The sequence below is a fragment of the Eubalaena glacialis genome, chromosome 6, assembly GCF_028564815.1.
Source record: "Eubalaena glacialis isolate mEubGla1 chromosome 6, mEubGla1.1.hap2.+ XY, whole genome shotgun sequence".
Taxonomy (NCBI): Eukaryota; Metazoa; Chordata; class Mammalia; order Artiodactyla; family Balaenidae; genus Eubalaena; species Eubalaena glacialis.
In genome coordinates this window covers 122,784,639-122,810,359 of record NC_083721.1, presented here as the reverse complement: position 1 = coordinate 122,810,359, position 25,721 = coordinate 122,784,639, and the positions used below count along the sequence as shown (strand labels likewise).

Sequence of the window (25,721 nt, the reverse complement as noted above, 5' to 3'; positions counted from 1 at the left end):
ACAGGCCTTATCTGTTTGTGATATTTAATTATATATATATGCTTTCCACTATAGATGAAACAAAAAACAGGGAGAGAGAAAAAATAATGGGTAAAACTCAACATATCTGAATATTAAGAATAAATAAGAGGAATGAGGAAAAGGGACTTCAAAATTTTGAATTTGAATAAGCAATCAAAGAACATCACCAAAGAGACTGCACCACTAAACTTATTTATTTCCTTTGGGTTCCCCTGGAAAAAGCTGTCTTTGTATCTTAACTTGTTAAAACTTATTTTCTAGAATTCATTGACAGCCCACACTTTCCTCTCCATTATCAATCAGAACACAAGAATTAATTCCATACATTATAGGCTCCACTTTAAAATAATGCTAACTGGAATTATACTCTTTAAAATTATACTCTAACTAAATGATAAATTTAGTTAGTAGCGCTTATTGAGCAATTTCTGTTGGCAGACTCTGTGCTAAGCCTTTTACTGGCATTATCATATTTAATCCTCAAGTCAAACCCAGGAGGCAATTACTGTTAAAAAGAAACTATGATTCAAAGAGGTTAACTAACTTGTTCCCAGGACAATCAGCAAATAAGTGGCAGAGATGGGATTTAAATGCAGGCTGTCTGATTCCATAATCCCATCTCCTTAGCATTATCCTATACTGTCTTCCACGGGGCATCTTTCATAATTAGCACACAAGCAGTTTATGAACATCTGGCCTTAAAATAAATCATGTATCACAGTAAGCCGGGCAAGCTCATACATACCTTTAATTCGCACTTAGAGGTGTCTAGCCCCCTTCCTGTATGGTGAACCCTCTCTGGCTATATCTAGAAAGCAAGCATCCCCTTCTGTACTGCCTTTGCAGTTGCCCTAATGTTTCAAGAGCAAAGTAGCATCTTCCTCAAATTCTTAATAATATATTCAGGATGAAAGTAGGAACAATACAGCTTTCCAGATAACTCAAAGTACAATGGACTTGCATCTTAATTTATCAGAAACACCAAGAAATGTGACGTGGCCTCTTCCACCATGGAACGCATCCATGGTTGGCATCATAGAGTCACAGTGTCTAAGTTTCTGAACCTCTGCTGATTACCACAGCAACCGGCTAATTCCCCATAACCAAACGAGAAGCAAATCCAGTACTGCATACTGTTTCAGTGTGCATGTCCCACCAGGATCCATGCACCCGGGCCTGCAGCCTGGGAGTCAGTGCATGGCAAGAATGGCTGGGACGTACGGTTTATTATGGTTAAAACAAAATGCTACACTATCAGTTAGCACAAACCAGGGAAATAAATTCCTCATATGAAACTATTCAAACCAAATTTCTGTTTAGGGAGTGTCCAGTTTTACATAAGCAAACTTCCCCTCTGCCAGCATTTGAGGCAGTGGCACTTTCAGGTATTTCTGAATTAATTGCCTGAACCCACTCGAATCACATATTGTATAATTTTCTAACAGCCTTGCAAGCAATTTCAGCTCCTATCCTCCACTTCACCTCTACCTCCCATCACTTCTTCACACTGAGTAAGACTCATTTTTCAAAAGAATCTTCTACAATTCAGATATGCTTTAAACTCATTCAAATGTGGACTATTCTGACACTTACTAAGGAAAAGTCATACCTTACATCAACGAAGAATTTAAATCCAGTTTTAGAAAAGGAGATAGAACTGTCAAGTGTGGACATTTCTTAAGTTTACATGTACGATTTAGCATAAGCTTCTTAGTTTATCTCTTACCTCAGCCTAAAAAAATCCCACTCAGCCGCAAACTGTAACCCGCTGTAACTGCAACCCGTGGTGCTGCTGTCACTCGTGTAACAGAGCCATTCAGCGACTTGCTATGGAGAAGAAGAGCTTGACTATTTAGGATTATATACCTTATGAAAAAAACCCATGCTTACACTTGAGGGACCTAAACGTATCAACTATTTTATAGTAATACAAAAGTAATTATTCTAATGAAACAGATTTTTCTTCAACCTTACCGATGCTACAGGAGAAACATCTGCTAATGTTTATTTGCTTATTCAATAAATCACAGTTAATCTCCAAAAACAACACCCAGACTAAATGGTTCCGTGATTTCTTGGTAATCTTATACTTGAAAAAGTAACAACTGTATGTTTTCAAAATTAAGCCATCCTCTTTCCCATCCAATTGTTTTCTTTGAACTGCTTCCTTCAATTTACATAAAATCCATCTGCAGCAGTAGGAAAAATAGCCCGAAGAGAAAAGCACCACCACCTCTTCCAAGGCCTGGGTCTAAGACTATACCATTTACTAGATATGTTTCACTCCAGGGGTGCAAACACATGCAGAATAAATGTTACTGTGACAATGAACGAAAAATATATCCAAGAAAAGTCCAGATCAAAAGGCACTCCGAATTTCTACTCCACTCTCAAGGCTTAACAGTTATCTCTGTGGGTAGCAAACACTATGCATACACACACACAATGCACACAAAAACTTTTTTCTCCCATGAGCTGATTTTCTTTTTATTTACCATGTTTCTAGTTTACTAAATGCAATCATATTTTAAAAATATTTAATGACTCTAAAAAGTAGATCTAGGTGATTTGATAAGTGTTTCAGAACAATCTGGAGGAGGGCTTCCAATTTTTAAACAGCACATTTCATTAAAAAAATTCTTTAACTTCGAAAGAGTTATCAGAATCATTTTTGTTAACCAACAGGACTTAAAACAGTCAGGGTGGAAACAGAGGAATATACAGTTATTTTTAAAAACAGCTTACAATATTTAAATGTACTGAAGAGTATATGATTCTTCTCAGGAGATGGAAAATAGCTTCATATAAACACCAGATTGCTTTCTCCTCTCACATTAAAACACTTGAAATATTTTAAAATGTAAATTAATTATTCTTGGCCCTATTTTCTTACCTCTAAATCAAAAGTTAATTAGGAAAAGAAAAAATCGAAGCCTAAGTACAGCTCCTGATAGAATAACTAGAATATTAAAATACAAAACAACTTTGTATCTATGCTTTCTTTGGCCTAACAAAAATATCAATAGTAAATTTCCTTGAGACCTCATTTCTGATTCCTGCAGCACTTTGTCTCCACTACACATCCTGACATTTAGAATTCAAGAAACATCAAATAACAGAGCTAGAGAGATCATAAATTACAAAGAAGTCGGGAGAGGCAAGGTAATTGACTCACGGTTAGTGAGTGGAAGGGTTAGAACTTAGATGTAGGTTTCCCGATGCCCAGATGTCTATGGTCTTCCCCACAGGCCAGGTTTCATCATAAGTGCTCTTTTGATTTGTTCAGTTTTACATATGCATTATTTTCTATGTAAGAATCTTAGAATTTCAATGTGGAACAGGAACTGAGTCTAACACATTTTTGGTTTGTCATGTTTTTTCTCTTTTTCCTCCATATAAGGCAACTTGGAACACAGACTAGCCATTCAATAAATACTCATAGAATTAAATTTTGAAATATTAATTGTGACACTTCAGAATATTACACAGTAGGAATTGTTCTTAGCATGCATTTGTATCTAAGAAGTTACAATACTGCTAATTACCTCTAGAAAAAGTGTATTCTGGGAGAATTTTTAAAGTTATTTAAATAAGTGTAGATTTATTGAAGAGTGTAGATTCATATAAGCCAATGTAAATTACTACTCAAAACCAAGAAAAAAGCACTATCAAAAGAGTTGTGAGCAAAAATGCATTAAAAACTTACCCACTGAAGAAAATAAATGACTAGGGTTAGGCTGATAGGTCCCTACGAAACTATAAAAATATCTCGTGCACCGATGTCTAGAGAAAGCACTATGGTGTTCTTCTCTACTATATACACACACAATACTTCTGACGCCCATGTGTGGGTTTTTTCCCACACAGACCCTTTCTCCCACATCAGCTGGGTGTCCTGCAATTCAGTTCAATTTAACCAGAATCACTACAGACCCGAAAGGTTAAGGGCTCAGTCCCATAAGGCTGCCCCCACTTCAGATGCCCATCGCAAGTAGTAGGTCCCCAGGTTACTCACGACTTCTGAGTGACTTGGCTACAAATCAGAAGTTCCCAAGACACCCCCTTCTCAGGTTCAATAATTTTCTAGAGTGGCTCACAGAACCAAGGAAAACAGCTGACTTACTATTGCCAATTTATTACAAAAATATTTTAAAGGATACAAATGAACAGCAAGATGAAGAGATACATGGGTCAAGGTCTAGAAGGGTCCCCAGGGCAGGAGTTTCTGTCCCCTCTGGAGTTGGGGTGTACCAAGTTCCTGGCTTGTAGATGCATTCCAAGATTCAGAAGCTCTCCAAAACCTGAACTTTAGGGACCTCTGTAGAGGCTTCATCACATAGGCGTGATCGATTATTAACTTAGTTTCAAAACCCTCTCCCTCCCTGGAATATGGGGGGTAGGGCTGAAAGCTCCAAGTTTCTAATCACGGCTTGGTCTTTCTAGTGACCAGACTCCATCCAAGAGCCCACCAAGAGTTGTCTCATTAGAACAAAAGATGCTCCTATCACCTAGGAAATTCCAAGGGATAGAGGAGCTCTGTGTCAGACACTCCTATCACTCAGGAAATTACAAGAGTTTTAGGAGCTCTGTGTCAGGAACAAGGCTCAAAGGCCAAATATTAGCAGGAATGGGGCGAGGGGGGCGGCTGTTGAGACCAAAATAAACATATTTTTTTATTATTTCACAACCTAGTAACATTTATCTACCTATGAACTTCATGGACTCCAACGCTGGAGAAGAAAGAGCTGTCTGTGTAAAAGAAGTTGGTGAGGAGAAGTAGGACGGAAGAGAGGAGAAAGAAAAGCTGAGCACGGACACAGAACCTATGAATTCCCGAGGATGTGCAGGTAGGCAGGTCTTTAAGTAAAGTCACAGTAGAGTAAGAACTCTTGAGTCTCTAATTTGTAAGTCTGTTCATTGCTTTGCTTTGGTGCTTTTCCAGTTTGGGGTTTTGTTTTGTTTTGCCCTTGGTTACCCAGTAAAGTCACTGTTTAAAAAATTCCACCCCTGTTTAAACTAAACTAAGAAGAAAAGGAGAATTGTCCCTCTCTAGACGTGGCCGACAGGAATTTCAGAGGCTCTGGATGACCAAGGCACTCTGGTCACAGTTGTGGTGCCAGCTGGAGGCCAGGAGAGAGGTCTGCAAGGTTAGCGCAGGAGAGCAAGGGGCCCTCGGAAGACAAGGGGCCTCAGAGCTGGCTTGGGCATGACTGGAAAATCCCATCAGAGAGCCAGTTTGCCCTCTGCATGATGGCTCTGTAAGACTTCCCTAGGCGATTGAATTAGGGAGGTCCTTTTAATCTGCCTACAAACTGTTAGCCAGTTTCCTCCAAAAAAAAAAAAAAAAATTCTATATTTGCTTTTGTGTTGTTGTTGGGTTTTTTCTTGGCGTGCTAAAACAGCTACTTGTGTTTAGTATACTGCTAGACCCAGGAAGAAAAGGATCAAATATTTAAGGAACCAGTTTTGAGAATAAATTTTAAAAATCTAAAAGTAACTGGCTCCCTTCCTAGCCAGGTGTGTAGCACCTAAAAGTAATTAGCACCCTAAGGCCCAATAAAAGTTGTAGCTTCAAACCAGTAAAACAGACTAGTCAATGAAAGAGCCTTGCTGACGGGACACTGGCTCTGTGTTGGGGCTCTGTGGTCACTGGAACTGAGATGCAGAGTTTCTGGGGCTTTTCCTGGACAGTGTCCCAGAATCAGGAACTCAATCAGGACTCAATCAGGACTGCCCGGACTCCACGTCCTTCTTCCACTTGCTGCTGTGCCTGCAGACAGTGAAGCTGTGTGGCATGATGCATATTCAGTGTCTCCTCAGTACCTCTGAATGTCTGGGTCTGACTAGGGCTGGCGATGAGAGCGATAAAAATTACATGTGCTTGCAAGTTCCTTCCTGCCGTAAGAATCTTTACCCTATGATGTCCACAGCATTAGAAGAACAGAACCACAGCACTTTAATCAGAGGAAAATCCCCTCCCTCTTTCTCTTTGGAAGAAATGTTGAAACAGATTAGCAGTAACTAGAAAAATAAATAGAATTCCTTTTAAAAATTTTAGTACGTAACCCTAAAGTAAATGAGCAGATGATCAGTTAATGTAATAACACCGGGATGTCTTACACATCCAAAATAATAAAAGCAATGTTAAAATCAATATAACAAATGAGATTTAATTATAACCCTAGCCCATTTTGGAAACTCAACCATGTTTTTTAGAAGCACTTTCCCTGACCATTTAGCCCCCTCATTTTAGCTGTATGTCCTCAAAAACTCTTTTTGTATTAAAAGTTTCACAGAATATATTAATAGCAATAAGCATGTTCTTTCAATTGTATGAAATTAAAGTGTTTTTTTCCATTTCTAATGAAGATTTTCATTATAAAGCAAAGATAGTCTACTCACTATTCAAAGTTTTCTCCCTAACTAGACAAAATGCAATTCCAACCCTATACAAACTAAACTTTAAACCAAATTTTTTATAGCAGAATATAAACAGTAAACAAAGTATATGTCCACAGTAGCAAATTAAGCATTTTCTCATGTAATCACATCTTTTTTTAAGAATAAATTTAACAGAAACGAAGACCCAACACAGCCAAAAATAAATAAATAAATTAATTAATTAATTAATTAAAAAAAAAAGAATCAACTCAGAATGAAATAGAGCTGTATTTAAAAAAAAAAAGAAAGAAAGAAAGAAATTTAAGGGGGGAGATATACCCACATTTCAATTGGAATAAAAAATGATTGTTATTTTCCCATAACTAACACAATCAAGGCCTGAAAAATACTTATGAATCAATCTAGTAACTAAGTACGTAAATGCACTAACCTGAATTAGTTTATTTTTTTAATAAAGAGATTTATATTTAAAAACTAAGTCAAAATCATTAACAGAAGTTGATGTGCCTCTTTTCACACACAAAAGAAAATATGTAATGGAAATCTTTCCTCTGGGTATAAAAATAACATATCTTCACTCTTTAAATTTTGTTTTAAATAAAGTTATCCTGAAGGGGAAACATTAAAACGTATTTAAAGTTTCCGTATTTTTTAATTATAAACAGTATTTTTTTGACAGAGCATTCCTGTGACACAGTTAATAGCATAGTGATAAATTCAGTAGCACCATTACCAAACAAAGGTTGCAACATAATAGGCCATAAGATAGTAAGTAGCAAATCAAGTGTACTTCAATTTTAAAAAGATAGTACGTAGCATAAGGACAACAAATCATAATGCACTGTTCATAATTCTACTACTCTGGATAACTATTTCTTGGCTAATTAAAATCTCAATAGTTCTGAAAATTAGTTGTTATTCAAGTTTAGTGAGGCAAACACATCGCAGCAAATGCAAAGGGGCAAAATGTAAAAGAAAAATATCTGTCATTTTAAAAGCACCAATTTCTCAGTTTAGCCTAAGTTGTACAGCAAAGGTTGAAGAAGAATAAAAATAGTCATTGATAAATGTGCTAATCATTTCCTCCCAGGAATCAAGCCACAAATTCAGTCAAGTTTCTAGACCAAATTTCTAGAACACCCACAAGCTCTGAAACAGAAATATGCATCTCCTTTCCAATCGGCCCCCAGGGTGTTTTATTCTTTTTTTTTTTTTTTTTTTTAACATCTTTATTGGAGTATAATTGCTTCACAATGGTGTATTAGTTTCTGCTGTATAACAAAGTGAATCAGCTATACATATACATATGTCCCCATATCTCCTCCCTCTTGCGTCTCCCTCCCACCCTCCCTATCCCACCCCTCTAGGTGGTCACAAAGCACAGAGCTGATCTCCCTGTGCTATGCGGCTGCTTCCCACTAGCTATCTATTTTACATTTGGTAGTATATATACATCCATTTTTTTATCCTAAGGACACTATTTACACCAAAGTACATGTCTAGTTAGCATCAAGCACCAGGTTTAAAAAGATGTAACAAAAAAAAAAAAAAAAAAAAGATGTAACAGAGAAGCTCTAGGTTTGAATTCAAAATGCCACAGGAATCACTGGCAAAGGCTAAAATGAAAAACAGCTCTCTCAAGTGCCCAGAGCCAGCTGCTACTGTCCAGAATGTGGCTCTTTCCAAAAGAGCAGCAGATCTGCAGGAGACATGGCTTAAGAGGGAATATCATCTCCTAAGGCAAAAGTCGGCAAAGGGTTTCTGTACGGGGCCAGAGAGCAAATAATTTAGACTTTGCAGGACATATAGCCTCTGTGACAACTACTCGACTCTGCCTTGTAGCACCAAAGCAGCCACAGATGATATGTTAACGAACGAATGTGGTTGTGAGCCAATAAAACTTTACGGACCCTGAATATTGGATTTCATATAACTTTCATATGTCATGAGATATATATATATATCTATATATTTATATTTTTCAGCCATTTAAAAATGTAAAAATCATCATTAGCTCACTGGCTGTACAAAAACAGGTAGCTGTTTATAGTCTGCCGGATTTGGCCCATGGGCTGTAGTTTGTCATCCCTGGCCAGGGGCCCAGCTTTCCTTCAGCCCCTGACTATCCCTTTCCCCTCCATTTATATAAACCTACAAAATGAGTGCTCTTTAGCAAAGCAGCCCTTTTGCTTCTTTAGATTCCCTGATGCCCAGTCTCTATTTCTTTCCCATCGGTACCGAAAGTCCAAAAGAATAAAGGGGTCAGGAAAGACACAGAGCATGGCCTGAAGAAAGGGCACAAGTCCCTCTTGTGTTCCCTGGTGGCGCAGTGGTTGAGAATCTGCCTGCCAATGCAGGGGACACAGGTTCGATCCCTAGTCCAGGAAGATCCCACATGCCGCGGAGCAACTAAGGCCATGCACCACAACTACTGAGCCTGCGCTCTAGAGCCCGCCATCACAACTACTGAGCCCACACGCTGCAACTACTAAAGCCCGCGCGCCTGGAGCCCGTGCTCTGCAACAAGAGAAGCCACCACAATGAGAAACCCGCGCACCGCAGCGAACAGTAACCCCCGCTCACCACAACAAGAGAAAGTCCACACGCAGAAACGAAGACCCAACACAGCCAAGGAAAAAAAAAAAAAGAGTTGCCAACAACTTGTTCAGAAACAAAGCCTTGCCTGATGTTTCATGGGTAAGTTCCTTGATCATGGTAGTGCATGGGTCCCCGGGTAGAGAAAGGAAGCTCAGTGAACTTAGTTAAAACCCTAGGAAAAGGAGCAGCTAGCAATCTCATTGACTGCATGCCACTTTTCATAATTCTCCAAGGTGGCCAGAAACTCAACAAACATAAACTGAGAATCTTCTTTGTGTTAAAAGAACAGGGAAGGTACTGTGAGGAGTACAAAAATGAATAAGACTCAATCCTTTACTCCAAAAAATGTATTAAACATAAACATCTATCATACAAAGCAGATATGATCTGTATAAACCAACTGCATTAAGAAGTTAGAAAGAGAGCCAAACAAAAGGTAGGACGGAGAAGAATTTCTTAGGAGCTAGATATAAACAAAGAATATAATTTCAAGGAGAACAGACAGAGGTAGAAATTTGAGAGACCTGTGCATGTGTATCTAGGATGGCAGGATACGTGGATTCTCAATTCCACTAGACATTACTAAATTGTTCTCCAAAGGTGTGTTGCTTCCTGAGACTTCTCACCCTCACAACAGTTGGTATGATCAGAGTTTATTTTTTAAATGCTTTAGTCAATGTGATGGGTAGAAAAGGGTATCTCAATTTAATTTTCATTTCTGGTCCTCACATTCTCTAGAATTGTTTTGTATGTCTATTTTTACATGAAAGAAAGGCAGAGACTGGTCGTTCTGTGTGGCTGGAGCCCAGGACACAGAAAGTACACAAAGGACAAGCCTCCCTCTCTTCTTCTCGAGTTTTTTCCAGGACCTTGGTTTTTTCCTCTCCACCCCGTAAATTGTCAGTTTGCATCAGCAGATAGGGACAAACCTTTCCTTTCCTCCTTGAATGTGCCAGGGTAAATTAAAGAGTTTATAAATGAACATGGTTGAAAAATACTGGTCTTGACAGAAACATGTGAAACCATTTCCTCCATTTTTGTGCAAAACTTGGTTTCTGCCCAATTTAGATCATGGAATAGGCAGGGTACCTCAGAAAACACACCAAATGTTGATCCAGGTCTGGAGACCTAGTTACAAATTCTTGGCAGGAATACACCTTCTCTCATTGAGAAGGAAAAAAGTGTAGGAAACATAAATCAGGGTATGAACTTGATTTGCTGACGCTTGTTAGGAGGGTTTTGCCTCAAACGCTCCCATGCAGATAAAAGTTTAAGGCAAAATTCCTATAAATGATTCTAGGAGAAAATGATTGTTTTTAACCAAATTCTTATTTAGAGTCTTTCCATGCTGAGAATAAAGTGGCAATCAAAAAGGAATGAATGCAGTACACAGTAGAACTCTCAGGAAAGAGAACATAATACAGTGTTCTCAACTCTGGTTAACGTACACCATCAAAGCTAGGAAAAACCATATTCCAAAAATTGATTAATGTAATGTGATTCAAACAACACATTCCCTACTACAGTGGAAAAATAGAAAAATCACTATAAATATTTGTTTCCAAAAAAGAGTCGCCATTATCATTCCAGTAACACTATAACGCCACATTGCCTCAAATACACATAGATTTGTCTAATCCAGTGATTTCCCACCCTGGGCAATTTTGTCCCTCAGGAGACATATGGCCATTTTTCATTTTGAGACATATTTCATTTTCACTCCTGGAGGAGGTGCTCCTGGCATCTAGTGGGTAGAGGCCAAGGATACCGCTAAACATCGTAAAATGCACTGGATAGTCTCCCACAATAAATAATTATCTAGCTCAAAATGTAAACACAGCCACAAAACCCTGGTCTAATCTATTTCTTCATGGCTAGCTGGGACATGGTGACAAAAATAGCGGGTTAGAGATGATAAGCACTCTTCTTAAAGACCTCCTATTAAGTAAGCTAGACAAGTTAGAGTTCTAAAGTTTGCTTGATATTTACATAGATGAGAAAAGTTTCCAATTTAGCAATTTTCAGTTGTAATAGTTTAGAGAGAAAATGGAACATAATCCATGATTCTTCCCATGTTATCAAGCACTGTACCATCTATATTTATTAGCTTATCACATCTACCTATACACAGTTCATAATCAAACTGGCTACTGCTGGCTCCATCTATGACAAATCAATATTTTTCTGCATTTAGATGATATCTGAATTCCCCATGCCCACCCACCAAAATCAGTCCTCAGTTGTCAGCAGTGGGTTTTACGTGGCCACTTTCTGAGAAAAGCATTCATATCTGAAATTCCCTTCTCTGATGTTACAATCCAGTAAAACTTTACTGTCCAGCTCCATGAGACTTAAAAGTCAGATTAGGAAATAAAGATAATTTTGAATGTAAACCTAAACGCAGCCACAAAGAGATGTCTTCTATAAAAAGTAAGGGGTGTTGATAATGAAGTGAAATAAAATATACAAAGGCTGAAGAGGTCCCTCTAAGAGTGGCAAAGCCCTTAGAGGTTATTTTATTTCCCAGTAAGTTTCCTTGGGTGTTTCAACAAAGAAAGTCATTTTTCTGGGAATTTTTTTTTAATGTCTCCTTTTCCAGGTTTGCTGAAGGCATTTTCTTGTCTATTTTCTAGATGTTACAGTGAAAGATAATTTTAAAGTAATGAAAAAAATTCAGTTCAAATTTAAAGAAACCACAAAGGGTTGAGAAACTCATTTTGAAGCCATCACATATATCTGAGAGAAAGAAAAGTATCCTGTAGCTGACAAAAATCTATCCAAATGCTGAAGTTTCTCAAACTAACAAAGCAAGTACTGTTTGGCAGGAATGTAGAAAGATGGGCAACTTAGTCCACTGAAGTTTTCTGAAACACTTACAGATGAAAACAAAAGTATTGCTTACATAGATTGACTGGGTTCTACACCAAATGTCAACTTCTGAATGTAAACCTAAAATAGAAATTTCTGTCCTTGTGCTTAAGTAAAGTTCAAGCAGAAAAGTGCCCTATTTACTCCCCCCCCAAAAAAAATGACAGAATGATTTTAATTTTTAAACAAAAGTGGTACAGCAGAAGGACATTTAAATGCAAGATCTAATTTCAAAGAACACAGAGTTAGAGCACAAAAGTGGAACACTCCAAGGATATCTCATGTGCAGCAAATGGCAGCAAAGTATGTTTCGACAAACATGTGGTGAGGCTCCCTTTAATCCTGCTAAATGTAAAAAGTTTTATTTTACATGAACTTGACTATTCGCTGCAGTTCCAGCTTCTGAAAACAAGGAAGGGTACCAGGCTTACGAAAAGGGTGGCCAAGCGGAAAAGCTGTGGACAGCTTCCCCTCCATAATCTACAAAGAGGAAAGCTACCTCCTGGAGGTATTGGGTAGCCAAGCAGCCTTACTGAAAACAACCACGGTTTTGAGCGTTGTTTCTGGCAGGAGGTAGGTGTTACCAGCTGCTTCCTGGGGCGCTGGAAGGAATGTGTCACCATCAATCAGAAAGTACACTAGCCCCGTGTTTAGGTCACAGAGGGAGTACTGCTTCGTCCAAAACGGATAAATCATGCCAACTCCAGCAAAGGAGGAGAAAGCAGAGTTGCAGGAAAGGTGCTGGTGCGCACCGACCTGCAAGACCAAAAGGAAACCCCAACTTGTGCTGAAGAAAACTTCGTACGCTCTCGGGTTACGGAGAACTCCGAGAGCCCACGAGGGCGGATGCTCCCACACTCCCCTGGGGATCAGCACAGCCCGAGCGCAGTTCTGGGGAAAACCTGGGCGGTCCTGGGGAGGATGGACAGCCCACCCCCACTCACCTCGGTGGTCCCGGGGAAGGACAGGCTCCCACTAAATCACCGCTGCGGACCTGGGAGGGACGGGCGCCCCGCTCCACCAACTCACCCGGCCGACCCCACGCGAAGGACCGGTGGATGAATGAACTGCCCATCCGGCCGAGCCTCGCGGGACAGGGCGGCCCGCGGGAGTGCTCACCTGTGGGGATGCTGGAGGACTTCCCCGAGTCTGCACCCAGGCAGGGGTCCCAGGGCTGGAGGACGAGCGTCAGCAGCAGCAGCAGCCGCGGCTGCACCACGCACCGCCCCATCTTCGGCCCGTCGAGGGCCCGCGCGGGCTCCGGCGCCCCTGCCGCCCTGCAGCGGCCCACTTCTCGCGAGAGTGGAGACCCCCTGATCCGCCCCGGACCGACGAATGCGGGCGGAGGCGGACGGGGCGACTGGGCGCAGGGTACCCGCCGCCGGCAGCTCGAGCGGCGTGGAGAGGGGCGGGAATCAGGTGGTCTGGAAGGCGCAGAGCGGCGGGCGCCCGCGGCGCCGCGGGCGACTTATAGGCTCCCCGAGGGGGAGGCGACGGGGCGGGCCGCGCCCCGGCTATTGGCCGCCGGCTGACCCGCCGCGCTGCTGCGTGCACCGTGCGGTTGCCTGCGCTCGCCTGCCTGCGCGCCTGCCCCAGCCCCACGTCTGGGATTGTTTGCTCAATTCCGACCTATTTAAAGAGCCGTCTGCGGCTACGTGTGGAGGCTCACGCAGGGCTTCTGGCTGGAGCCGGGAAGCGTGCAGTTAAGTTTGGGAGTGGGCCCGAGACAGGGGGAGGAGACGCTGGGAGTCTGGCCGACGCGCGGCGCTCCCCGCTCCCTCCTCTCTGCTTCCCCAGCGCCCTGAGCTTCCCGGTAGCCTCTAAGGGTGCGAATCTGCTCTTCTCTACATTTAGATGCTACCCTCAGAGCAGAAGCGACGTCAAATCCACAGCAATCCTGGTTGAATGGGACCTCGCCCGACAATGAACGATGGAAATGTAGACACACCCCACACCCCCGTTAACTCAGGGGCAAGTTTCTAAACACTGTAAAAGGAAGGCCCTGTTTTTAGTTTACTCTGTAAACCGAAAGTTTTTATTGTCCATTGAACATTTCTTCCTCCTCTGCCTGTGCCAGGAGAGCCTTAGACTCTCTCCAGTAATGGCTTATAAACCCTGCGGAATCGGAGTCCAGCATGTGTAACCCGGGGCTGTGCCTTACAAGATCTTCCTTCAGTCCACATGGAAAATTACTCCCAGAGATGCTGTCAGAGCGAGCGATCTCTCAGCTCCCTGGCGCGTCCTCCCCTACTTCCAGTTTTGACTCATGTCTGAGAAAATTCCTTTTAATGTATTACTTCTCCGCACATTTTAGCTAGCCCAGTGTTTAATCTGTTGGGATGAGCAGGGGCAAAAGCACAAATTAAGGCAAAAGCCTGACAATCTGCCTCGTAAATTTCACGACACGAGAGAAAATGGCAATATTCTATAATGTTCTACCTCTATAATGTTCTACCTCTATAATATAGAAAATGGCAATATTCTATAATGTTGTACCTCTATCTTCCTAAAATGCAGGGCGGGAGGGGAGGGGAGCTGATTTGAGCCAATACCCTTTCCAACTCTGAGCCTTTGAAGTTAAAACAGAAAATTATTGGAAAAGACGTTCCATTATGATCACATTTTGTCTGAAATTAGCATGATGTCTAGATGAGTACTAAATGGTCGCATTAAAAACAGGTGGAAAACCTGTAAAGAAATGTTGCCTGTGTGTGGCATTTTAGAAAAAGAATCATTTCCTGTGCCCAGCCCTAAGCCAGTTGTCATGGTGTGTGTAAGGTTTGGTCTCAGTATTTTAAGAGGGATATTGGAGAAAGTTCAGAGAAGAGTAACAAATAATTAAAGAAATGGAAAGTATGACACGTGAGAATGAAATAAGGATTGTTTAGCCTGAAGAAGAAAAGGCTAAGGAAGGGATTCCTTAATAACATCCTTCGGTGTCTGGCCAGTGCCGCTCCATAAAACTAGGCAGAGGGCTTCCCTGGTGGCGCAGTGGTTGAGAATCTGCCTGCTAACGCAGGGGACACGGGTTCGAGCCCTGGTCTGGGAAGATCCCACATGCCGCGGAGCAACTAGGCCCGTGAGCCACAACTACTGAGCCTGCGCGTCTGGAGCCTGTGCTCCGCAACAGGAGAGGCCACGATAGTGAGAGGCCCGCGCACCGCGATGAAGAGTGGCCCCCACTTGCCGCAACTAGAGAAAGCCCTCGCACAGAAACGAAGACCCAACACAGCCAAAAATAAATAAATAAATAAAAATTTAAAAAAAAAAAAAACTAGGCAGAAAACAAACAGCATCAGTCCTCTAAATCTGAGGACTCTGCTGGGATTGGCTGGTCTTTTGGCCAAATCTCAGTCTCCAGAATTCCAAATCTGTCTACTGTGCCTGAATCCTGCCAAAGTCCTTAAACTTGACTTCTCACTTCCCTGGTTGTCCAGTATCTTCAAGAACTTGCGTGGTTAGAACCTAGCTTTCTGCCTTTCCAATCCCCCTCTTGCCCACATGCATACTTACAGCCTCTCCACATCACAAGGGTATGTGTGTTTCAACTGCAAAGTCCACCAATAATTGCAGGGTACTATGACATTCCTCCTTCTCTACTGAGAGTCACAAGGTCAGGACTATAAGACTTGTATAAAGTTAAGTGATTGGATTTGTTGTACAACAGAAACTAACACGGTACTGTGAAGCAGTTATACTCCAATAAGGATCTATTAAAAAAAAAAAAAACATTAAGTGTTTCTTTGGGCTTTTCAAAATAGCCGGCCACATTTATCGCTGCCTGAAAGAGCCCCAATTCTGAAAACAAATCCTTCCTCCCTTCTTATATTTCCAGCTGTCTGCTGGACATTTCTACTTGGACATTCCACTGGCACAAACTCCAAATGTCTTTAACTCATGAAATCCAGATCCCACTCATGGCTTCCTCATCTCTGTTAATGATACTGCTGCTGTTTAGCTCACAGAGCCTCAGACATTTTCTACTTCTCTCCTCCCACCACCTCCCTCCCCACAACACAGAACTAGACTCCAAATCCTGTCATTTTTTCCCCTCACATTCTCTCTCCTCTATTCCTTTCCATTCTCACTGCCACCTCACTAATGCACTCCTAACTGTGCTGTTTGAACTGTTTCCTAACTGATCACCCTCTGTGTAGACCCTCCCTGCCTCCACGTACCACAGCTAGATTCATCATACTCAAATATCCTTTCAATTACTTTATCCCCAAACTCAAAGATTTCAGAAGAAATTTGGAAGCAAACCAAATCTCTTAACCTAGAATTCAAATTCCTTCACTGTCAAACCTGATCACCTCTCCCTATAGCCGATCTGGTTTGCTTTATTACCTCCCAAAGCAGACAAAAGACTGTAATTTTTATTCTCTAGAGTTTGGGAAGTAATCACCGTCTTCTTCTTCGTTCTTACAGAGGCCAACCCAGAGCCAAGTTTCAAGGACCAGCAGTTTGTTGGGAGTTTCAAGGAAAAGGGGTAGTTGAGGGTGAAGTGACACAGGAAAGGGAATTAGCCAATAATGGGTACATTATTAAATCTACCACAGTAGGTAACCACAATCCCACAGAATTGATGTAAAGTACACCCCACAGAAATATCCTAGCCAAGGGGCAGGAGAATAGGAATATATATATGCCAACACTCATCAGTCATGGATTAAGGGCTGGGGGCACTCATTCTTTCTCAGACATTCCCAGGCTGCTATGCTCACAGGCATAGTAGCTCCCCATGAATGACGCACGTCTTAGCCATGAGAAGTGAGGTTGGCATGCTCAGAAATGGTAAGGAGATTTGAGGAGAAATGAGAAAAGCAGTAACAGCATCTGCTTAGCCACCATGCCTTGTTCATGTTATCGCTCTATTTTAAAAGCTCTTCTAAAATAGATACCTAATAAGGACCTACTGTATAGCACAGGAAACTCTACTCAATACTCTGTAATGACCTATATGGGAAAAGAATCTAAAAAAGAGTAGATATCTGTATATGTATAACTGATTCACTTTGCTGTGCAGCAGAAACTAACACAACATTGTAAAGCAACTATACTCCAATAAAAATTAATTAACAAAAAGAATTAAAGGTAAATGTTCTCAAGGAAAAAAAACAAAAACAAAAAAACTCTTCTCCAAATCTCTCCTCTTCCTTTCACTGGGCCAACTTCTGTCAGGCTCAGGTGCCACCTCCTACAGGAAGCCCAGCTTGAGTGCCTCACCCTATCTCAGGATGGGTTAAGTATCCCTGCTCCATGCTTTCTAACTGTTTAAACAAAACTCTCTCATTTTTGACAGTCTTTTACTAGACAATTTGTTTATCAAGGGCAGGATCCAATTTTTCTTCATCATTTTACTCAGTACTGGCACATAATAGCATGTATTCATTCATTTAGTTGTTCATTCAAAACGCATCCACTGTGTGCCTACTATGTCTAGGCACTGTTCTAGATGCTGGTAAGGCAGATATATCAGTGAAAAAAACAAAGTCCCTCCCTTATGTAACTTTTACTCTTGTGTAAAGAAAGAGATAATAAACACACAATGGTGATAAGTTGTAGAGAGAAAATAAATTAGGAAAGCTAACTAAGAAGGACCAAGAAGGAGAGGGTATGCTGAAATTTTGAAGTGGGCTGTCCTGAGAAGCCGTCACTAAGATGATCCTTGAGCAAAGACCTGAAAGTGGTGAGGGAGAGAGGTAGTCATGCTCTACGGGGGAACTGTGTCCAGGAAGAAAAACAGGAAGTGCGAAGACCCTGGGGCCAGAACATGTCTGAAGTGTTGGAAAGGGCCATGAGGGCACTGGGCAGGAGTTCAGTGACTGTCAGATTAGTAGGATATGAAGCCTGGGTGGTAACAAACAAGGGATGGGAAAGGTAAACAGATAATCAGACAGTGTGATAGTGTAGAGCCTGATAGCAACTTTGACCTGAGGACATTATGCTAAGTGAAAGAAGCCAGTCACAGAAGGACAAACACTGCATGATTCCACTTATATCTAAAATAATTAAATTCATAGAAGCAAAGAATAGAAGGGTGGTTGCCAGGGGCTAGGGGGAGGGGGGAAGCAGAACTGCTAACCAACAGGGGTGAAATTTCAGTTTCTCAAAATGAGTAAGTTCCAAAGATCTGCTGCACAGAATTGTCTCTGTAGATAACACTACTCTATTGTACATTTAAAAAATCTGTTAAGAGGGTAGATTTCATGTTTAGTGTTCTTACTGCAATTGGAAAAGAGAGAGAGCACCATTTGGATGGTTGCAAGCAGAGTAGTGACATGATTCAATGTAGGTTTTGAAAAGGATCGCAGATGCTGAGTGAGACTAAACTAAGGGAGATGGGTGGGAAAATGAACCGCAAAGTCTGGAAGCCAATTTGGAGTCTAAGGCAGTGGTCCAGGAGATGATGCTGGTTTCAGCTTGGTTGGTAACAGTAAAAGCAAGTCAGGTACGAAATAGATTTTTGATTGTAGAGCCAACAAAACTTAATGGTTTGAATGTGGGTATAAGAGGGAAGAAAAGGAGTCAAGATTTATTCAATGAATATTTGTTGAAAGAACGAAAGGTAAAGCCTTGAAAACACATATAATAGCCCTGGGGGTGGAGAAGGAGGGAGGGGTTAAATGCAATAGATGAGAAGGAAAAACAACCTGACAGCCAAGAGCTGAAACTCGGAGACGCCAGACCCAATAGGGGGTGGAGGAGGAGAGAAGTCAGCCAAGGAGACTGATAAAGTCAGACAAACAGGAAAACACCTACAGAAGAGAGACTTGGGAAATGGGAAGAGGAGGCCTGAGAAAAGGTCATTGATTTTTAGCACTGGGGACACGAGTTTAATATCAAACTTCAGATGGGAGCAGAAAGGACAGTGAATGTAAGGTCCAAACTGGAGATGAGAGTGTGGAGGACACCGTGAAATAGAGCTTTCATTCTGTAACTCTTCAACTAAATCAGACCTCTCCTGCCCATGTCAGGGGGCCACCTTTCTAATTGTAGGGTGAGTAAGTTGCCGCCAGTCTGAAGGTACCCTCTATATATGAGAGGCTTGTGGCCCCAGCTGTTTTCTTTTTAAATTCTTTAAGTTACAACTTGAAGAGAACAATTTCCAAAGTGACTTTTCTAGAGTTGGAAATCCAAACAAAACCAGTGTGAGAAAAGAAAGTGAACTGCTTAACAGATGGTAAGCAAAATAGATTTCTTCAGCCAACAAAAACAATTATTTATCACAGGGGAAATGTGCCTTGGTTATCTTCTGAAGGCTTTTACTCCTCCCTCCGGTTTCAAGAACCCTTTATTTATGAATCCTGGTTCTCATTCAGCACCTCTAGCCAAAGCACCATTTTTTTTTAACCTCCATTATATGTTTTAGTCATCTGAACATGATTATATAGAATCTTCCCTCGGCAGATATGAATTGTGAAACCCTTGTAACTAGCAGAATGATGTCAGATGTAAAACTATCCGCAGCCAGATTCAAAGTTAGAAGAGCAGGCCAGGATAGTAAAGAGAGCCAGAGAGTATACAAGTGTTCCACAGATGATCCTAGCAGATGTTCTGTGACTAGTCACACTGATTGGGACAGAGCTATCTAGGCCATGAGTCACCCTACAAGGTCAGCAGCAGAAGTTTGTGGCTTCTGCATTCAGTCTTCCAAACATATTTTAGCAAAGTTTTTTTTTGTTTTTTTTTTTTATGAATAGTGGTTAAGCAGTAACTTTTTTTTTTTTTTTTAATTTATTTTTGGCTGTGTTGGGTCTTCGTTTCTGTGCGAGGACTTTCTCTAGTTGCGGCGAGCGGGGGCCACTCTTCATCGCGGTGCGCGGGCCGCTCACTCTCGCGGCCTCTCTTGTTGCGGAGCACAGGCTCCAGACGCGCAGGCTCAGTAATTGTGGCTCACGGGCCCAGTTGCTCCGCGGCACGTGGGATCTTCCCAGACCAGGGCTCGAACCCGTGTCCCCTGCATTGGCAGGCAGATTCTCAACCACTGCGCCACTAGGGAAGCCCCCAAAGTTTTAAGCTATGACATATTTATTGACATAGGTAACTCCAGAATAACATTAATTATGATTAACCTAATTACATAGCATAGTGTCAAAAATTTCTTGTTCAGCTGTAGTTTCTCATGTTTTTTTATGGCTCTCTGCTCTTATGTTCCCTCATTCTCCTGCTTCTCAGGACCATTGAACTCCTTTCTCCAGAATCATCTCTGTCCAGAGGCAGATTTACCATGAAGCTAATAAAGTTTAAGTGTCAGTGACCCTCACTTGCAAAGGCCTCTGTGAATGTTGGGAGTGGCTGGGGATTGTACAGTATCCTGGGTTGGGAAGGAAGCCAGTTTGTTACCAGGAACAATTACTAAGAAAGCATTTCTCAGAAACTATCCAAGGAGATCTTAGGAAAAAAAGACTCGAGCCCAAGGATCCTGTAAATTTTTAAGTTGTTAGATTTTATTTTCTTATCCTAAATAAGTACTCACTTCTTTACCTTATTTTATATTTGTAACTCTATTGTCTTTTTTTTTCTTAACAATCCCTAAAATGATATAAACCTCAGGCCTCATTAAACTTTGATTCGCTCCTTGTCCTATCCCTAGAATCTAGACCCAATCCTTTCCATAAGTATTGCGAATATAAGGAGTCTGCAATCAACAATTTCTGGGCTCAGCACCGAGATGGGTCTTCCTTAGTCAACTAGGATCCTACACTCTGCCCACTTTCCTATAATGAAATTGTTACCTTATTCCTCTGTGACTGAGCTCTTCCTTACACACCTTTTTTTTTTTTAATTTATTTATTTTTGGCTGCGTTTGGTCTTCATTGCGGTGCTCGGGCTTCTCACTGCGGTGGCTTCTCTTGTTGCAGAGCACGAGCTCTAGGCGCACGGGTTTCAGTAGTTGTGGCACACAGCCTCAGTAGTTGTGGCTCGTGGGCTCAGTAGTTGTGGTGCACAGGCTCAGTTGCTCCGCGGGATGTGGGATCCTGCCCGACCAGGGCTCAAACCAGTGTCCCCTGCATTGGCAAGCGGATTCTTAACCACTGCACCACCAGGGAAGTCCCCCTTACACACCTTAGCTCAAGCATCTTAGTCCTTATCTTGGATCACTGTCTGATAGCCTACTTCATCTCAGACCGAGAGCTTTCCTTGTCATCTCGTAAATCTACAGAGAACAGAGTTCTGTAACTTCCTCCCACCTCTGAACCTCCTCCAGGCCTCCTGCTGGTACTATCTTACCACCTGCTATTGGATGCTTCCTTACGTCCCCTGCCCCATTACTGGCTGGTCCTCTTGTTCTGGTCATCTCTGTCCTGGCAGAGCTGATTTTGATAGAATTGAACTTACATATGTTGATTACAAGTGTCTGATTTAACAGAATACTATGAGTTAAATAACTGAATTATAATGTCACTTGGTGATTTCTCCAAGAATGCTTATTTGAAATGAAGCAGAGCCTAACTAAGAAAATATACAGATCCATCACACAATAAAACAGATGTAAGTAACTCTAATATTAGATGTCATAAAAAGAACAGAGAGGATAAAATAATAGAAAATCATAAAGGTTATTATAAATGGATATTATTTAGAAATATGCCATAAAAGTGCTAGTACTATTTTTAATCCATCATTCCTCAAATCTGGAAAATGAATTTCGTGACATACACTAAGGAAATATTTTGGCAATGGAACTGAAGGAGAATTTACTGTAAAGGGTGTAGCAATAGGGAAGAGCATGCCATGCCCAGTCTGAATGCAACACCCAGGATTATAACTATTGTCTTCTTTAGAGAATGTTCCATTACAGGTTTCCAAAAGGGATGGTTTGCTTCAGATATAATTTTCTGTACTATAGACACAGATCGTAATTCACAGAGCCCCTTCATACTTTTTGAAGCTAGCCATAATGATCACGTAGCCCATTTGCTGACTGCGTCTGAGCCTCTTCATATCGTATGTGAAATGTTCAGTGAACTCCCTGCAGGTAGCCATTTGGTGACTGCCTTCTAATTTATATTTTACTTCAATCACAGTGTTTTTCTTAATTTCTAGTGTTACTTTTTTTCCCAACGGTTAATATGATTCTTAAAAATCACAATTTAAAGATAACTAACGCCAATTTTAGCCCAAAGTGAAAACACTATTTAGGTGCAAAGGATTGTGGATATTTTTTGTTTTAGGTATAGGCTATAAAAGGCAAATAATCATTTAAAGAACAAGTTTTTAAACAAGAATTGGGTTTTTTTCTTTAAAAATTTAAAAATCTCTCAAAATGAGAAATATTAACGAATCAATTGATTTTTAAACAAGAATATTTTTTTAAACAAGAATTGGTTTCTTTTCTTAAAAATTTAAAAATCTCTCAAATTGAGAAATATTAGCATTCGATTACTCTAATATTTCCTTTTGAATTCTACAGTTTTTCAGTAATTATAATTTATTGTATGAATCAAAACAAATTAATGTTACAACTAGCATCCACACAGAAAAATTGCCCCAAATCCATCACAAAGGCAAAAATCCCTTTTTCTCCTTATTCCACCGATGATTTCCTTAAAGTAGGTTCACAGTTTTTCAGCTATTCATGCATGTGTAAATCATTGTGCTAAATAGTAAACTAAATCATATTATGCATTTCTGTAGTCTATAATATACCTAAATTAAAATTTATTAAAGAAAAAATATTAACCATCTGTTTTTTTGGATATTACATTATTTTGTATATCTTAATGTCCCAGATAAAACAATAATTTGAATTATCCTCTAAAGATAATATATTTTTGTCATTTGTTGTTTGTAAGGATAAGATATATTGATTTTGGTATATAGTTGAATAATAGAAGTATGAAATATTATGTGCTTTCAGGTCTTTTTTTTTTTTTTTTTTGGCCATGTCAATTCTCAGTATCAGTCTTTTTGGGAAGTATTGATATAATGTAGACCAAGGAAATAATTAATTTTGATACTTCAGTTACCAAAAAAATAAGTTACCAAAAATGCCATTTTTATTGCAAAAAATAAAGCAATGAAAGTTATTAGGGTTTTAATGTAGTCTTTACTTTTGATCAATAGGGCATGTCACTTAAATTTCATATGCCTTAACTTCTTTCTCTGTCACAAAATTAATTTTAATTTTTAAGGTATACCCTAAAGATAATTCAGCAATGGTGACATGGCATTATGTTTATCTCAACTCTTTGACTCAGGACAACATGAGTTCCAATCCTAGTTCTACCACTTAGTACCTGTGAAACTTTGACTGGGTTTCTTAATCTCTTGAACTGGCTGAAATTAAAGAAAATTTACTATTGCTTATCCAAAGGTGTCCAGAAGTAGGGAGGTCCCCAGGCACAGTGTGTTAAGTCTCTGGCCCTATTTTTTTCTGATGTTCTTGACATGCCCTACTCTGTTTCTTAGGCTGGTAGTAACATGCATGCAGGGGTTCTGGGCATTACATTTACAGGAAGAAATCCAGAAAAAGGAAAGAGGCTGCTTTTTTCATGTCCAGAAGCTGCCCCCCCCCCCAAAAAAACATATCAAAAGACTTCCCCTGATGTCATTGGTGAGAATTAGGTCACATGGTCATCTTTAAACCAATCACGGTGGGGGAAAAAGATTGTTTAGCTAGTGGGGATATTTCCCTAGAGCTGTGGATAGGGTTGGCTTTCTGTGAGTCACATGAAGAGAGTTTGTTTTGGAAACTTAAACAAAGTTAGGTTCCATTAGGAAGAATGTGTAAATGTTGGCAGCCAACATATCTCATTATCTATTTGTTGACTGGCTACCAAGGAAGTTGAGGATTCAGTACTCATCACACACACACACACTTCTCCAAACCTTCCAAAGTATGTCATGATTTTAGTTAGATTAATATCTCAGGTTTGCATGATTATGGCCGTGTAAATAATATTCACTGTTAAGCTAGATAATTTACTTTGGTTTTGTTTCCTTTTTTATATGCTCTCTGCTTTTCCTGGAATTAATAATTACATTTTTTAAAAATTCAACTATCTTGTTTTCAGTGTGTTATTTTATATCATTTTCAGCGGATCTGGGTCCCTGTGTCCATGACTCTCTGTTCCATATTCTGCAGAGAATAAATCTCCATGCTCCTGGAGGGTAGGGAAGGGGGAATTCACGGGAGGGATGGGTTTCTGGCCATGCCAGTTAGGATAGGGGATCTACATAGACCTTCCTATACATACCTTAAACCAATCCTTTTGCTTGTAGCTCTACCACTTAAACTTACATTCCAAGGAGTTTGATAGTTCCCAATTATGAGCCTTTCACTAGCAAGAACTGTTTTGTTTCTTGTTGAAATCCTTGTTCTGCAGGCAATCAGGTTTCAGCTTCCTCCTCCCTGCTAAGAGTTAATATGGATTTATCTGCTTTACATCTGCCCATAATTTACTGACATCATCCACTCCCATTCTATTTATATCACCTTTTGGGTTTACCCATTTGGATTTTATTCCTTCACTTACATTTTAGTGGGATTTCTGGAGAAAGTAGACCTAAAGGCATGTGTTTAATCTGCTATGTTTAACCAGGTTTCTGTTTCTTAACTATAGTAAGTCTCAACTTCCCCATCAGTAAAATGAGAATATTAATAGTACCTACCTCATGGTGTGGTTGATGGATTAAAGGGGCAAAGCACGAAAAATTTTAGTATAGAAAGCAGCAACTTAATATTTATTATTATTAAGGTTGTATAAGAAATATACATACATTTACATACAATAAATAATGCATAGGAAAATATATTTCCCTCTGCCTCACCCAGCAAATAATTATCTCTTTGTGTTGGTTATAAATAATTATATTTCTGTAATCATTTCCTAAAGGAAAATTATTGATTTTAATAAAATAATTTGTGAGAGGGGGCAGATAGTGAGACTTGAAAATGGATCTATAAATATTTCTAATTCTGAAACTTTCATTTATCAAAAACTGAGGGACTACCTTAATCTTGCCCGACAGAAAGTATCATCACTAAAGGATATATAAAGTCCAAGTGATCAACATATTATTAAAGGTATATTCTTATAAAACTGTATCATCAAGAGGAATGCAGTCACTAAAGAATGAATTTAGTGGTGCCTGGACATTCCATTGAAAAAGGGAAGCAGTTAATCATCTTATCATTAAAGGGTTTCCCTGATCCCAGCAGCTGCAAGTCCTCCCTCCCTCTCTGCCCTGCCTGGTATTTCATCTGCATCCCTTCATCACCCTTGTTATATCAAAGTTCACATACATCCTCACACATGGGTTGTATTCTCCTTTGGGGCAGAGCCGGGCCTGATTCATGTTTGTATTTCTCACAGTCCTGGCATAAAGCCTTGAAAACTGCTGGCGTGCCATAAATATCTGATGAATGAATGAGTACATTTATTATTTTCTCCCTTTCTGTCACATGCAAAAATCTAATTCATTGGCCCCCTTTTCTAACCCAGGTTTCACTAATTGATATATTTTTATTTTACTTACTATACTCGGAATAGTAAAACAGGACATTGACTTTTCATACATAATTTTAACCACCCCAGATCCAAAGACAATCATAATTGCACTTCCTTGTTTTTAATTGCTCTTTTCTTTTGCATCATTATATATGAATCTCCACTTCTCCACATCTTTTTGGTCAGATGCTAGGAAGCTGGTATTAAGCCTGTCAACGTGTATCATTTTGGGAAGAGCGATACGTGTACTTTTTCAGTCCTGTGAGGGGTGTTTGGTTGAACCATACTTTTTTTTTCCTGCCATACTCTAAACTTTTATTATAAATGAAAAACAGTGTTAGTTTGCAGTCTTACATTTTAACTTATTGTGAAACT

General features: G+C 40.2%; 1 protein-coding gene across 1 annotated transcript in view; it reads right to left on the bottom strand.

Annotated features, from left to right (window-relative positions):
• PLOD2 (procollagen-lysine,2-oxoglutarate 5-dioxygenase 2) overlaps window positions 1–13,292 on the bottom strand; it is a 98,228-nt gene extending 84,936 nt beyond the window's left edge. Inside the window, exon 1 of the mRNA XM_061193580.1 lies at window positions 13,009–13,292. Coding sequence (XP_061049563.1) covers window positions 13,009–13,120 — 112 coding nt within the window. The 5' untranslated portion in view covers window positions 13,121–13,292. The remainder of the gene's footprint in view (window positions 1–13,008) is intronic.
• Between the last annotated feature and the right edge of the window lie 12,429 nt (window positions 13,293–25,721).